Source organism: Toxorhynchites rutilus, chromosome 1 (assembly GCF_029784135.1).
Source record: "Toxorhynchites rutilus septentrionalis strain SRP chromosome 1, ASM2978413v1, whole genome shotgun sequence".
Classification (NCBI taxonomy): Eukaryota; Metazoa; Arthropoda; class Insecta; order Diptera; family Culicidae; genus Toxorhynchites; species Toxorhynchites rutilus.
In genome coordinates this window covers 35,810,242-35,824,682 of record NC_073744.1, presented here as the reverse complement: position 1 = coordinate 35,824,682, position 14,441 = coordinate 35,810,242, and the positions used below count along the sequence as shown (strand labels likewise).

Below are 14,441 nucleotides of genomic sequence, written 5' to 3'. Positions count from 1 at the left end.
CTTGCGGGGAACTCCAGAACAACACGAGCGGGAACTCCAGATCAAGGTTCGAGCGGGATTTTGCCTTTCCCTTCACTTTTCCTCCTTTGCCATATCCAACCATGGCTGCTTGTGTTGGTTTGTTGATGTGAGGTGATGCGAAACGATGTGGTGTACGGTTCGGATGAGAATGATCGTTACGGCAGCGGAGAGGGGATTTTTAAGCTGACTGGCTGGCTCGAGAATTACGCATGTGTGAGACTGCGACCAATGTTTCCCTCATTTTTTTCTTTTTCCTTTCCAATCGTGCTTCATTCTATTTCGCTGCTGCTCTGGTTGCCCGTTTTGGTCGGTACGATTTGAGGAGCACAAAATGGACCAATCAAAAATGGGCACATAGTGTATTTGGACAATGCTTGATATTTCACAATTATTCAATTATTTATCTCAAGAAAAAATGAAATGTTATTCGTTATGATAGATGCGTAGATATATTTCCTATCAATTGATGCAAAAACCTTTGCGATCTATTGAGAAATGCTCGAGTTATAAGCGTTCCAAATCTTGCATTTTTTCCTACTTGTTCAGTGCCTAGATTTCCATTTCACCCCCTATATCTTCCGGTTAGACGTAGTCCTACGTCAAAAAAAAATTTATGCAGATTCTCTCAAGAGGCGATAGACGATCATATTTGATGAGAAAAATCCTTCTACGGAATTATGTTCGAATTTCAACAATGACAGAATTATAGATTTTTTTTGTTTCGGACTTTGTTGCCTCAAACTGGCTCTACATTAAAAAATACGCTACGAAAGACGATTCTGTTGCTTTCATTTCAAAGATGAAAAAATTTAGTACAGGATATAGTAGTGAAACATCTGAATTAATGGATTTTAATAACATATTTGAAGTAAAAACCTTAAAAGTTAATAATTTTTTATCGAAGACTTATCTCACTTCTTAACTAGGCGAACCTAGCCAGAATTTTCACCTGCCCCCGGGCTTCTGAATGCCAAAGGGGGACTAGGCTCTGCGGAATGCACGTATCTGCATGCTCGTGCTGTTTTAGTCCTGACCGAGGAATTGTCGGACAATCGCGCAGGTGCTAAGGATGACCGACTTTTGGATGCCGGCCAATTCCTTCTCGATGTTCAACACCTTTAGCGCTTCCAGAAGTGTCTTCGGGATAATTCCAGTTCCAGAGAGAACGACTGGAACAATTCTTGGGACCTCCCTTAGCCCCCACAGTTCCTTGAGCTCCACGGCCAATGGTCGGTACTTGCAGATTTTGCGACCGTGGGTCTCCTCCAGATTCTGGTTCAGTGGAATAGCGACATCGATGATGGTGACTTTGCGGTCGCTCTTGTCGTAAACCATTATATCTGGGCGGTTGTGGTGGATCGAGAGGTCGGTCAGAACAGTACGATCCCAGTACAGCTTGAAACGGTCATTTTCCAGGACAGGTGCAGGCAGGTACCGGTAGTTAGGTACGTTGTCTTCCAGTAGAGCACATTGGAGCGCCAGTTGTCGATGAACAATACGGGCCACGTTGTTGTGGCGCTCGGTGTAGGCTGCGTTGGCCAAAACGGGACAGCCTCCCATAATGTGTTCTATGTTTTCACCTGGTTGATGGCACATCCGGCAAATGTCATCAACGTCTTGATGCCAGACGTACCGCCTGCAGTTTCTCGTCGGCATTATCCTGTCCTGGATGGCTATCATGTCGGCTTCTACTACTGAAGAGAGTTCACCACGCGTTAGCCACAGATTAGATGCGGCCTTGTCGACGTGTGGCCGGTCCAGTTGATGGGGGTGGGCACCATGCACTGCCTTCTGCTTCCAAGCTGCAATCTTCTCCTCCACTGTCTGCAGATTGCAGTTTAGTTGGTACTCCGCTTGCGCCAAGTGCAGAGCGCTGTATCCTCTGTCAGCGGCGCAGACAGCCCGGTATAGCGCGTTTTGGTTGGCGCGTTCTGCGAAGTACTCGCGCAGTTGTCGTACCTGGGCAACACACAGTGCAGAAATGTCGACGATTCCAAGTCCCCCTTCTTTGCGTGGTAGTGAAACTCTCTCCAGTGCCGATTGAGGATGGTGCATTCCGGCCTCTTTGAATGCTTTCCTCATCCTCCTCTCAAGGTCCTCTAGGTCAGTTTTGCTCCATTTGACTTTGACTTTTTTATTATTATTATATAATATATTATTTTATTATTATTTTAATTTATTATTAATTTTATCCTAAAAAGTTATACAAAACTAGTTGGTTTCTATCAATTAAATTGAAGCTCTCTAACCGCTCTACAATTTGCTCTTTGGCACCCAACTTCTATCTTTTCTAATTTGGCTGCATTATCGATATAAACAATTCCTGGTGAAAATTGAGGCAATATCACGATTTTTAACTCACTGGACATGCAATAGCCACTTAAATTACACCTTTACTTGAAAGGTTACATTTGTTCTTGAAATAAGTCATATTTGAAATATATAAAAAAAATCCAAACTGTATCTAATCGAGTCCAAAATTGTATATAATCGAATCACATATAATCGAGTCCGACCTGTATTTGATTTTCGATTCTTCGTGGCGTTATGTTGGGACTCTTGTTTCTAATTTATACTAACATGTTCGGCCAATTGAGAACATGTTGTACCACCGATAAACATCGTTTCGGTCCAAAGTAGCTTCACCATATGACAAAGCGAACATTCAGAGCGCATCCGCGCACCTATATGTTTATGTTGTACGAGGGCAGTTCAATAAGTACTAAGCCTACAAAAAAAAACAAAATTTTTGGAAATGTGGCGATTTATTCTCAACATAGTCTCCTTTTAGATCGATACACTCAATCCAGCGAGGTCCGACTTCTCTAATCCCTCTGAAATATACGTTTTCTCGAAGTCTGCAAAGTAGGCCTCTGTGGCGGCGATGCCTCCTCATTCGACTCAAAATTCTGTCCAGCGGATGGAAACAAAAAAAGTCGCACGGGCCAAATCTGGAGAACACGATAGATAGGGCAGCAGTTCATAGTGCAATTCGGCCAATTTGACCGTGGCGACGGCGGAATATCCATTTTTTCCATTTTTTTTTAAATCCGCGGACACGTCCGCTTCCACGCACGATCAAAACAAAACTACGAGTTCGATTCGGCTGACATTTTGACAGTAGCCGTTTACGAGAATGTGCTACACGATAAGTAATCTCTGTTGAGATACTGGCTTCATCGGGCGATGAGGCTTAGTACTTATCGGACTGCCCTCGTATATGTTTTTATCCATTTATTTATTTATCCATTTTATCCATATAACTTGAACGTAAATCGTGGAATATCATGAATACTTTTAAAATGGCTCCCAAAGACATAGGTATCATCATTAAAAAAGTCAATAGCAGTAGTAGCATCAGCAAACAAGTTTCAATTTTTCTAGCATCCACAGGTGAACCGCAACCCACCACTCTTGTGTTTATCGATCCAACACACACACAGTCATGATATAATCCAGGGATGGCCAAACCAGGCAACACTGCGGGCTACCTGTTATTTAACACGTTGAACCCCGAATTTTTCTTGCTACGCTTTCATTCAGCCAGCATCAAGAGGCTTTGCACAATATCAATGTCGGTCCCCGCTTCCAATGATATTTATTGTGTAAACGGAAACTAGTCACCACTTTGTCTAGAGCAGGAGTGGCCAATGTGTGGACCGCCTGGCTATTCCTAGCCGCCCGCCAAAAGAACCGATCAAGAGCGATCCGCCATCGAAAAGGGACATTTTTGGATTGATGCGTGATGTGTAACGGACGTTTGTTAAAGAGTTCGATCGAAAATCTTGGACACTGTTCCATCGACGAACTCCCGGTTGTCCGGCACACCATTCAGGCTAGTGGACCACCACTACGCCTAACCGTAGAGGACCAGCGTGAAGGATCGCCCTCTTTTCTTGGTGAGCTGACGATAGCCTAGCTTGATGATTCCCCATACAATTGTGTAGCTCAGAACCTTAATGCAATGGCGTCAGTTTGATGCAATGATTGCAATGCTAGAGACATCAGCGAGTCAGTAATTTGGTCGCGTCCACAGCTCAATCCGAAACTAAGACATGGTAGGCTTTACACTTCTTCAGTTCATTCGTTACTAACCTTCAAAAAGGCCTTTGGAAAACTTTACTTTTTCCTCGTATTACTCCTCCACCGCCATTGCCTTGAGAAAGGCATTCGATCCCTCACCGTTCAGTTCGCCCAGCAACGGTGTTGTCCAGTCGGTGTCCTCACGAAGAATGGAAGTTTGCCTCTGCGAGATTCACTGTTTATACGCTAGGCAAATATTCCCCTTCATTCTTATTCTTTTCCTTTGTTCACGGGGACTTTAAATCTTACGATTTTCACTTCGTTGCTCGTCGATAAGCTGCCCGTTATAGACAGCTTTGTTCGGGAAATCACACAAATGGACAGAATAAATGTATGAGGAAATGGGAATGCTTCCTATTTTCATCAATTAAAACCATATACAGACTATGGGATTGTGATGTATAGCATATCAAACAAATCTTAGGGAATTTCCGATTCGTTTGGTATGTAAATCGCCAAAATTCGTTCGCGGCAAAAATAGTTATTAACGTCAACTTTATTTCATAAAAACGTGACCTGTTTTCTGATTTGGCACCCTTAATGAAAGACGTAGTTCTACGTCAAAAAAACAAAACAAAGACTGAAAATTCTATATTGTATCACTTAAAAATGTCATATGTAAATTTATTATGATTAAAATTGTAAATTTATTATGATTAAAATTGGAATATACTTTCTTGACATATATAATCAAAACTTAGAAAATTTTTACTCATGCAAAAAAAAGAATGATTTTTCGGGTGCGTAATCAACATTCCAATTTTCCGATTTTGTAAAATTTTGAAGTAAACCGTGCTTTACGATTGAATTCTATATAGGACGAATTGGAATCTTTTCATTACCTTATTAGAAAACGTATTCAGAGTGCTACATATATTGGATGGGCAGTGCCAAGACAACACTCCCACCTCCCAAGCGGAGGACGCTTTCATCGATTCGCATTCCTCGCCGAATATGGAAATATGTGCGTCCACTACCACACACACACACATACACACGCACCCGGCAATGAATTCCAGCCAATCACTTCTGCCGCCGCCACTTTCTTATCACGCCGATAATGGAATCATCCCGATGTGTTATAATAAATAAGTAGCCTCAATTGATCGGCAACAACAACGCACCCAGTACCTACTGAGCGCGATGTTTCAGTGCACAATCGCTTGGTTCCGCATCACTAATTGGATGTAACTCGCGCTTCCCACCGCGCGCTTGCGGGCTAGAGAGTGCCTGCCTCTTGATCGTCGAGAACATTTGTTGTTGGTGTTTTTTTTTCCTGTTGCGAGTTTCGAGTGTGTATTTTGCCTCCTTGTGCAGTGGCGCGCTCAGTCAGTGTGCTGCTGGACTGCAAACAATTCGGTTCCGATTCTTTTCTTGACCGGCTGACCCTTCGCGCGCATCGTGTGTCCGACATTGGGTAGAGCACCGTGATAGTTCATGGTAACAGAAGGAGGAAATCTCGCCCGGCCATACCGTGTGTCACTGCGAAAGTCGAGTGTAATAGATACGAAGTAAAGCTTAATCTACATACGCGCAGTGTTTTTAAAAAATACTAGTTGAAGATCCAGTTCCATTCGAGTGCTAAGCCAAAATAAGGGTTTTCTAAAGGAGAACAACTATTAGAAGACAAACGTTGGCGGAACAAGTTTGATCGAAGAAGAAATTCTTGAAGATTAAAGACCGAACGTTGGGTTCCCCAAATAAACCAGTGTCGGTTCTGTTTAGTAGTATCATACAGTTGTGCGATGTAGTAACATCTAGTTGTCGTTAGATGATAATTTGCCATCAATGCGAAAGTGCGAAAGAGAGTGAATGTGACTGGTTTCATAAAGTGCTCAGCTCCCGAATACCAATTAGTTTGATGTCCTAGTACACACGAAATACAGACAGGTGAAAAAAAAATCGAAAATGTTAATCTGGTTACGAGTGCTAGGAATCCTGCTGAGGATAGCCAATGTGCTGCTGTCGCCATTGTTTAAGTTCGTTGGAGGGTCCCGGAGGAAAACTGCCTTCCCGCAGATACGCAACGAAATGCTGGAGATACCCGCGGTTGATCTGGCAGAGCGGATCAGAAACAAGGAGGTAACAGTGGGGGCCATTTAGCCAAATATGGACTCGTGGAGACGCATTGTACATAGTGTGCGAATGTCCGGAATAAAACATACTGAACGAATGTTTTTTACACGTTACCAGACATCCTCTTATCTAGATTATTTTATCAGCGATGAGGTGCCTAAGATAACGTAACAATTATTGTCAACATACGCACTCCGTAATATTGTGGACACGCTTCATAGAATTCACCGCGTTTATGCGTCTAATGTGCATTGTAAATAATCTACTTAGGGTGAAATAATACGAGAATCATATTTCGGACAACATCAAATTTCGGACACTTTGTTCTAATACCTTGAAACGCCTAATGCACTGATGATATTACTATGAAATTCATATCACAATTAGAATGAAAGGGGTGTAAGTGATTTGATCGATATCTCTACATTGACTCTCTCTTTAGGTCATAGCTTAGCCTCAAATACATTCCCAGCTGTATTTGACAAAGTGGAAGATAGGTCAGAACCTCACCTATCAGATTCTATAGCAAACTTAAATTGGAACGTTTTTGCAATTGAGTTATTAACTAAGGAAAAAGTTGATGAAGAGAAATCGATCAAGTCACTTACACCCCTTGCATTCTAAGCCCCTCAATTGATTCTTTAGAGTAATCCCTTGGTTTCACTATCACTTCATTTGAGAATTACATTTGAATTATCACACAGTAGGAAAAAATCCATCCAAAATCCAAAATCCACTCATTATTGTTTGTGTTTGACGTTTGCTTAGCGTGAGCACGTAGAATTTACCACTTCATCAATATTCAAATTTCTCTCGTATTTCATCAGTTCTCATCATCGTTATCAGGTTACTGTGATTGCTTGGTAAGGGTTTCGCAGTTGACTATAAAACATAATCAAGTGTAATGTAATTTTCGTTCAAAAAATTACAAAATAAAGTGTCCGAAATTTGAATTCAATCTGTCCGAAATTTGATTTTTTTAATAAATAGTGTCCGAAATCTGTTTCTTATTCGCTTGATTTGTTATTATTTTATTGTCGTCAATCAAAATTGTAGACCAATACATTCTTAATACTGCTTAAAACTAAAAAAAACTAAAGAGAGTTGGCTGGATAATTTATTCGTTTAATTCAAAAGACGATTTTAATAAGTTACATAATCAACAAATTTTTATTTATTTATTTATTTATTTATTTATTTCGTTAAACCAGCATAGACTAAATATGCCGCCCAAATTTTATAGTGAAATTTAACTACAGGTCGGACTCGATTATCCGGAGTATTGATTTTTTTTTTCACTCCGGATAATCGAGTCAAAACATTTTTTTTTTCTTTATGTTTTTTTGCATGTATTTTTCGTTTTTTGAAAATGAAAGAGGAATTTGATTTTTGATTCATCCCCTTAAAGTCAGAAAACACCTTTCTCACATGAAAAAAAATAATTTATCCAGATTCTCTCAGGGGATTCTCAGACGATCATTTTTGATGAACAAAATCATCCTACGCATATGTTCGAATTTCAACAATGATAGAGTTACATAACTTTTTTTTTGTTTCGGACCTCAAACTGGCTCTACATTAAAAAGTACGCTACAGAAGACGATTCTGATGCTTTCATTTGAAAGATGAGAAAATTTAATACAGGATATAGTAGTGGAACAACTAAATTAGTGAATTTTTATAACATTTTGGAAGTGAAACACTTCAAAGTTAATAATTTTTAATGTGTTATTATTAATTTTATCCTAAAAATTTATATTAAAATAGATTGTTTCTATCAATTAAAATAAAGTTCTTTAACCGCTCCACAATTTGTTCTTTAACGCACAACTTCTATCTTTCTTAATTTGGCTGCAAAATCGATATAAACAATTCCTGGTGAAAATTCAAGCAAAATCTTCAAAAATCACGATTTTTACTCTACTGTACATGTAATAGCCACTTAAACTTCACCTTAACGTTGAAAGGTTACATTTCTTCATGAAAAAGGGCATATTTGAAATACAAAAAAAAAAAATTCCAAACTGAATATAATTGAGTCCAAAATTATATATAATCGAGTCTGTATATAATCGAGTCCGACCTGTACTGTATTCTATTAGTCAAATCATTTCATTTGATACCAATATTGAGGGGATTGCAAAAAATACATAGTCGACCATTTTGTGGCGGCGACCTTTTCGAATTTATGTTGTTCATAGTGTAGTGTATTCTCAAAGTCAAGCCATTCAGCCATTTTTAGCGACGGCCACATTGATTTTTTAAAGAACATGGAACACGGAGTTTTATAATGACAGTAGAATGAAATGTATGTTCCAAATTTCAGATCAATCATTCAACAGGAACGGGGTCAATTTTCTATTAATGTGAGACAACCCAACAAACATTCAAACATACAAAAAGTGGCCCCAAATGAGAGCCTTGAGGAACTCCGGATGTAACAAATATTGGTTTTGAAATTTTCCCATTAAACCTTACTACTTGCGTGCGGTCAGTCAAATATGATTCTAGCTATTTCAATAGCTTGACTTCTATCCCTATTTTTTGAAGTTTAAGAAGCAGTAATGGTATATCAACACGATCGAAAGCCTTACTAAAGGCAGTGTATAGAGCTTCAATTTGATTACCATTATCCATTGTGTTCAAAGTGAATGTGACAAATTCCAGCAAATTTGTTGTTGTTGTTGATCGTCCCTTGAAAAACCGTGTTGCTCATTCGTAATCCGTGTCTTTAGTTGTTGAAAAAGTTTTTGGTTTATTATGGCTTCAAAGAGTTTTGGAATGCAAGAAATAATTGCTACTCCACGACAATTTCTTACATCGGTTCTATTACCGGATTTGAATATAGGTACAAGGAAAGAGTTTTTCCATATTTTTGGGAACCTTTCTGATTCCAATGACTTTTTGAAAAGCCATAAAAGTGGATGAGTTAATTCAGATGCCAAATTTTTTATAAAAACCAGTGGAATTCCGTCAGGACCTGGCCCTTTTGAGACATCAAGCTTATTTAATGCGTCAATAATTTCAATGTAAGTTAGTTTTCTGACTCCAACATCACATGGAAATTCTGGAAGAAATGCAAAGAAATCACGATCTCGGTCCTCCTCAGCTGTTTCAATATAAACTTCTTGAAAAAATGTTGCAAAGAGGTTGCAATTTTTTTTCTGGGTCATTCCCCACGGTATCGTCAAGGTACATACGTGATGGAAAACCATTGCTTTTTAATTTTGTTTTTATGTAATTAAAGAAACTTTTCGGGTTAGACTTTATGTCCGACTCTGTTTTTAAGTTGTAATCTTCAAAAGCGATTTTAACAGTTGAGTTGAGCTGTTCGCAAATGTTCAGATATTTTTCGAGATTAGCGTCAGATTTGTATTTCTTATAAATTATATGTGCCTTCTGTTTTTTTTATTTTTTAGATTTTGATTAAACCAAATCGGATACTTTGTGTTTATATTTTTCCTTTTTCGTCTAGTTGGTATTTCCTCCTCTATAATTTCATTGATCATCGAGTAAAAAATCGTCACTGCTACTTCAATGTTTTATTGAAAAGCATTTTATTCGATGATTTTTTTTTATGTTTTCAATCGAATAGGTACCAAAGTAGAAAGCTTAAAAGCAAATTGAACTAATTTATTAAAAATATCAACCAAATAATACCTGTGCATAAAATTGAGATCTGTTTTGTGCATCATATGCCTTAAGCGTACGAAATATGATTCAGAACAGTATACAGAAAATAATGCCAAGAGCAGATAAATTATGCGTTTAAATTAGTATGGAACGGAAACTAACTTGTTAACGGAGCTTTGGGTTTGATTTCCGTGCAGGTCGTGGCATTGTCACATTGGAATTTTTGGCATTTTTTTAGGTTACTCAAAAATTACAATTCACTAGAAGTACACAGCAATGGAGAGTCAATTCAGTGTTCATGAGAAGCTGCAAATATTACAAGGATACGTTACATAGCCACTCAATGTCCTGGAAAAAAGGTAATGAAGATGGTCGAGTTTCGAGCGACATAGCATGCGCTGCCATAACTATTTCGCAAATAGTGACGTCAGTCGTTGTGTTTATATTTGATTGCCCACCGCATCCATGTAAAAATGCTATTTTCAGGAAGTAAATTATCAATTAAAGACGTACATTTTTGTAGAGCTCCCGCTGAATATGAGGCTAATGTGATAGCGTGGAGTGAATATTTGTGAAATCACGTCGAAAAAGACAGATAAAGGTGATATTTCCAAGTGCAATTTTCACTCCTCCACGTTCATAGAAACAAACGAAGTTTCATTATTTTACCGTTATGAAATTGATGTTTCGAAGGCTCTCAGTGTCGGTGTGTATGTTGTGAGATAATAATCGCCAATTAATCAAAATTTCAGTGAAAATTTTACTGCTTTCGAGAACCAAGCATACGACTGCTCTCTAGACCTTTTTACCACATGAATAATCGAAATAAGCCACGATATAAATGTATTCTGTTTAAAAACAACCAGTTTAATAATTCATGAGAATTTTGGCTCAAATGATCATGCAACCGTGAGTACTTTCAACATTGTTTTGTTTCTTTCATATACATTCCATATTGAATGCAAATAATTACGACACGATATTTTGCTTGCTAATACAGATACACTTCGCCTACTGTTCCACCTCTATATGTACCTCATTGATAGCCACTGAAGGAAAAAAAAAGTTTTACCTAGAATATCTTGAAAATATTATGGTGTGTGTTTTCGGGTTACTCGATTAAAGTAATTGCCGATTTTTCATTACAAATGAAAGACTTTTTTTTGTACAAACATGAGCTTTAATCAATCATATAATTTCCATTTTGTTCGATGGCCTTTTGCGATCTTTCTGGCAACTTCATAATTCCACGCTCGTAGAACTTTTGGTTTTTATCGGCAAATAACTGATTCAAGAGCGATTTTAAAAGTTTTACCATCCAAGTTCCATTAATGTTTGGTGAGTGACCATATGATGTATGTGGTCTGGCGTTGTCCTGGTGGAAGTTGATTCCTTTACAATTCCAGAATTAGTCAATCGGTCTTTGTTTTTCGATAATCGCTGCGTTCAGTTTGTCCAGTTGCTGACATTAGTCTTCCGTATTGATCATTTGATTCATTGAAAGCAGCCCCAAAAATACCACTTCATCTTTTGGTGGATATCAGCTTTCTAGGTGGTTTGTGGTGGTTCATCATGGACCATGATCGTTTTCGATTGACATTATTGTAAACAAACCATTTTTCATCGCCAGCAATTATTCGCTTCAAAAAAAAAAACGTATTCATTGTGTTTGAGTTGTATACCCCACACATCTGCTTGTTTGGTAGTATAACTATTGACAATAGATGCCATATTGATGGTTATCTCATGTTCGATGAGTTTCATGACTTTTGAGTCACCCTGTACTTCAGTAGAGCTGTCGCGTATCAAAATATAAATAAAAACAAAAATCGCTCTCTCGAAAACCATTCGGCCGTAGTTCTGTGCACATCGTATCTAAGGAGTTTCTAGTGAAATTTAGTTTATTCAATCTGATATCTTGGACAAATCATAAGTTTGGACCACTGTTCTCATATTCTAGGATAAGTAAACAGATATTCTATTATATCTCAGCAATTAATTCGCATAGAAATTACTTTGGTATTTGGGCGTAATGTGGTCAGTGGTGTATAAGCTTAGAATGTTCTGTTTACTAAAGCTGATATACCATATCACATTCTGCTCTTGCATTGGTCCCTTTTGTGGCTTTGACATTGGAAATATATGCCACACCAACTAAACCAAGCTTCATTATGCGGAACGTTATGCGTCCCATATTACGTTTTTGTATGCATAAGAAAATTTTAATTACTACTCTCAGTGAATAGGCCTTTCATATTCCATTAATGTGCTTATTATTCCAATAATGATTTAAACAAATTTGGATAAGAAAAATGGATAAATCTATCTCATTTAGCATAATATGTGCATGTGCCACTTTGCCTGCAAAAAGTTCGATTTTTCAACACTTTTTCTATTGATGAAAAATGTGCTATTTTTATTTCTTATATTCAAAGTCGTTTGCTATCTTGAACAACAATGAGTTAAACTATAATATCCTTCGAAAAACGAGGATTGAAGCGATATGTGGACGCTGGAAATGGACACATTCCTTAGGGTGACCACTATGCCCCCACTTCCCCTACGCTTTATTAAGGGGGCTACTGTCAGAAGCGCGAATTTCGGACGCTTTTCCGAGCTCCGACAAAATGAAACCTATTATGCATCATATAATTATTTGTTCATCTATCTTTTAACAATAAATCAACAATTATTCAGGGAAAAATGTTCATAATTATAATAGTTACAAGCTGAAGAAGTGGGAGGTTAAAAAAAGTTTTTGGTGTATATGATTTCAGCCCTTCTGGTTATCTGAAACAAGAAAATCAAACAGACTCTGAAGCAGCAAGCGAAAATATGTTTTTTTGACAATTTGGCGACCTATTGAAGGAACAAAATGCTGTTTGAAACGTGTTTTACGGTTGCCGATTTTTTTTAAATAGTGAAATTCAAAAAATATGATTTTTGATTAGTTCATGTGATAGATCTGTATGCATCTACAGATTGTATTCATGTAAATTCGATATAAATCGGTTCAGTAGAACTTCAGATATCGTGTAAGCTAATTTGTAGTAACTAGTATCGAGAGAAACGTGTTTGAAATTGATTGTTCTGAAATATGACGAAAATGCTCGTTTGTGGACTGCATATTAAAACTGACGCCAAACTATTTTCGATAAAACGTGTGCAATTTGCTTCTTATGTATTCTAAAAGAGACAACTTACAAACGTCAGATGAAAACAAATCATAACATTGACATAAGACATTCAAACACTTTTAATGCCATCTATCTATCTTATCGGGCAACCCAATATTTTGTGTTGGGAAAAAAAGTCAAAATCGAAACAAAACAACCAAATACAACCAATTATTTCCTGTTACGAAGTTCTTATCCTATAATCGTGTGCTGATCAGAAGCAACAATCATCAGCGATGGTCGATCCACGGTCGAAATAAGATCGATTCATCCATACAACTGCTCTGCTCTGCAAGACACATCGGGCTGCTGTTCTATAAATAACTCAACAATGATCAATCAACTGTCTCCGTTGTCCGGTCTAACTGGATAATGGAAGAACAGATAGAAAACTCTTACGCCTAAATGGCTATTGTGTGAATGTACCATATGTAATGGTATAGAAGGAATACTGGCGAATGGCAACTGTGTGTAATGTGCTAATTATAGATATGATAATCATGTGACATGTACACGATTAAAATTCGGCTCTGTTACAGCTAAAATGCTAATGAGCCTCAAATAAATAAATGGGATAAAAAAAAAGGAGTCATCGAGGGAGGTGTCGAAAAAGGCGAATGTTTCGCAAATCCTACGTCCAAAATGCGCGGAAGAAAGCTGAATTAGAATGTTTTAACCTTTAAGGTGAAGGTGGAAGCTAGAAACAAATGGCTGCCACAATGGCGCTCATTTCTTTCATCTCCCTCCCTCACTCCTCGCCCGAAAATCAATAATTTTGCGAAACAGTGTGAAGAAAATTATCGTTTTCGCACACTTCCCATTAAGTAATATCAACCAAACTCGAATCGAAACCATAAAGTGATTTTGCAGCACGACAATACTCGGCCGCATGTCGCGAAACCGGTCGTGGTTAGCCGACAAACCGGCCGATTATTTCCGCAAAGAGATCCGTAAATTACCAGAAAGATGGGAAAAAGTTGTGATAAGCGATGGGCAATACCTTGAATATTAAATTTGTAACCATTTTTGCAGAATAAGGCCATGTTCTCATTACAGCGGGGCGTCAACGTGGCGTGAGCGGGGCGTGTTCACTTCTCGCCACGATATTTTCAATCACTCACATTACACAGTGCCAGCGGTGTGTCTTCGGCATGTTCTATGAAAATTGTCAATGTGTGTTTTTGAATGAAAGAATGAAATTTGGTTCATTTTTCAATATTCCATCATCGTTGGACGTATCCGGCTATAAACACGGAGGGTGAAAAACGTAAAAAATGAAACAAAATCAAAATTTTTAAAATTATGTCACTACTACAAACAAACATATGCTAGAGAGAAGCGGAGAAGAACAAATATCGCCGGCGTGAAGTGTTTTCGTTTGCACGCCAGCCACACGTCAAAACCACGCTCACGACACGTCAGCCTGGTGTGAACGCATCGATAAGAACACAC

At 38.1% G+C, this 14,441-nt stretch overlaps 2 protein-coding genes across 3 annotated transcripts in view; one reads left to right on the top strand and one right to left on the bottom strand.

Annotated features, from left to right (window-relative positions):
• LOC129763535 (adenylosuccinate lyase) overlaps window positions 1-5,202 on the bottom strand; it is a 32,779-nt gene extending 27,577 nt beyond the window's left edge. Inside the window, exon 1 of one of the 2 annotated variants that reach the window (XM_055762702.1) lies at window positions 5,107-5,202. The gene's annotated coding sequence lies outside the window, so the exon portion shown is untranslated. Of the gene's footprint in view, window positions 1-4,946; window positions 5,073-5,106 lie in introns of those variants that run through there. The other variant, XM_055762712.1, reaches the window with a different exon arrangement.
• A 56-nt stretch (window positions 5,203-5,258) lies between these two features.
• LOC129763531 (fatty-acid amide hydrolase 2-like) overlaps window positions 5,259-14,441 on the top strand; it is a 33,300-nt gene continuing 24,117 nt past the window's right edge. The window contains exon 1 of the mRNA XM_055762688.1: window positions 5,259-6,186. Within this exon, the coding sequence (XP_055618663.1) occupies window positions 6,013-6,186 (174 nt within the window). The 5' untranslated portion in view covers window positions 5,259-6,012. The remainder of the gene's footprint in view (window positions 6,187-14,441) is intronic.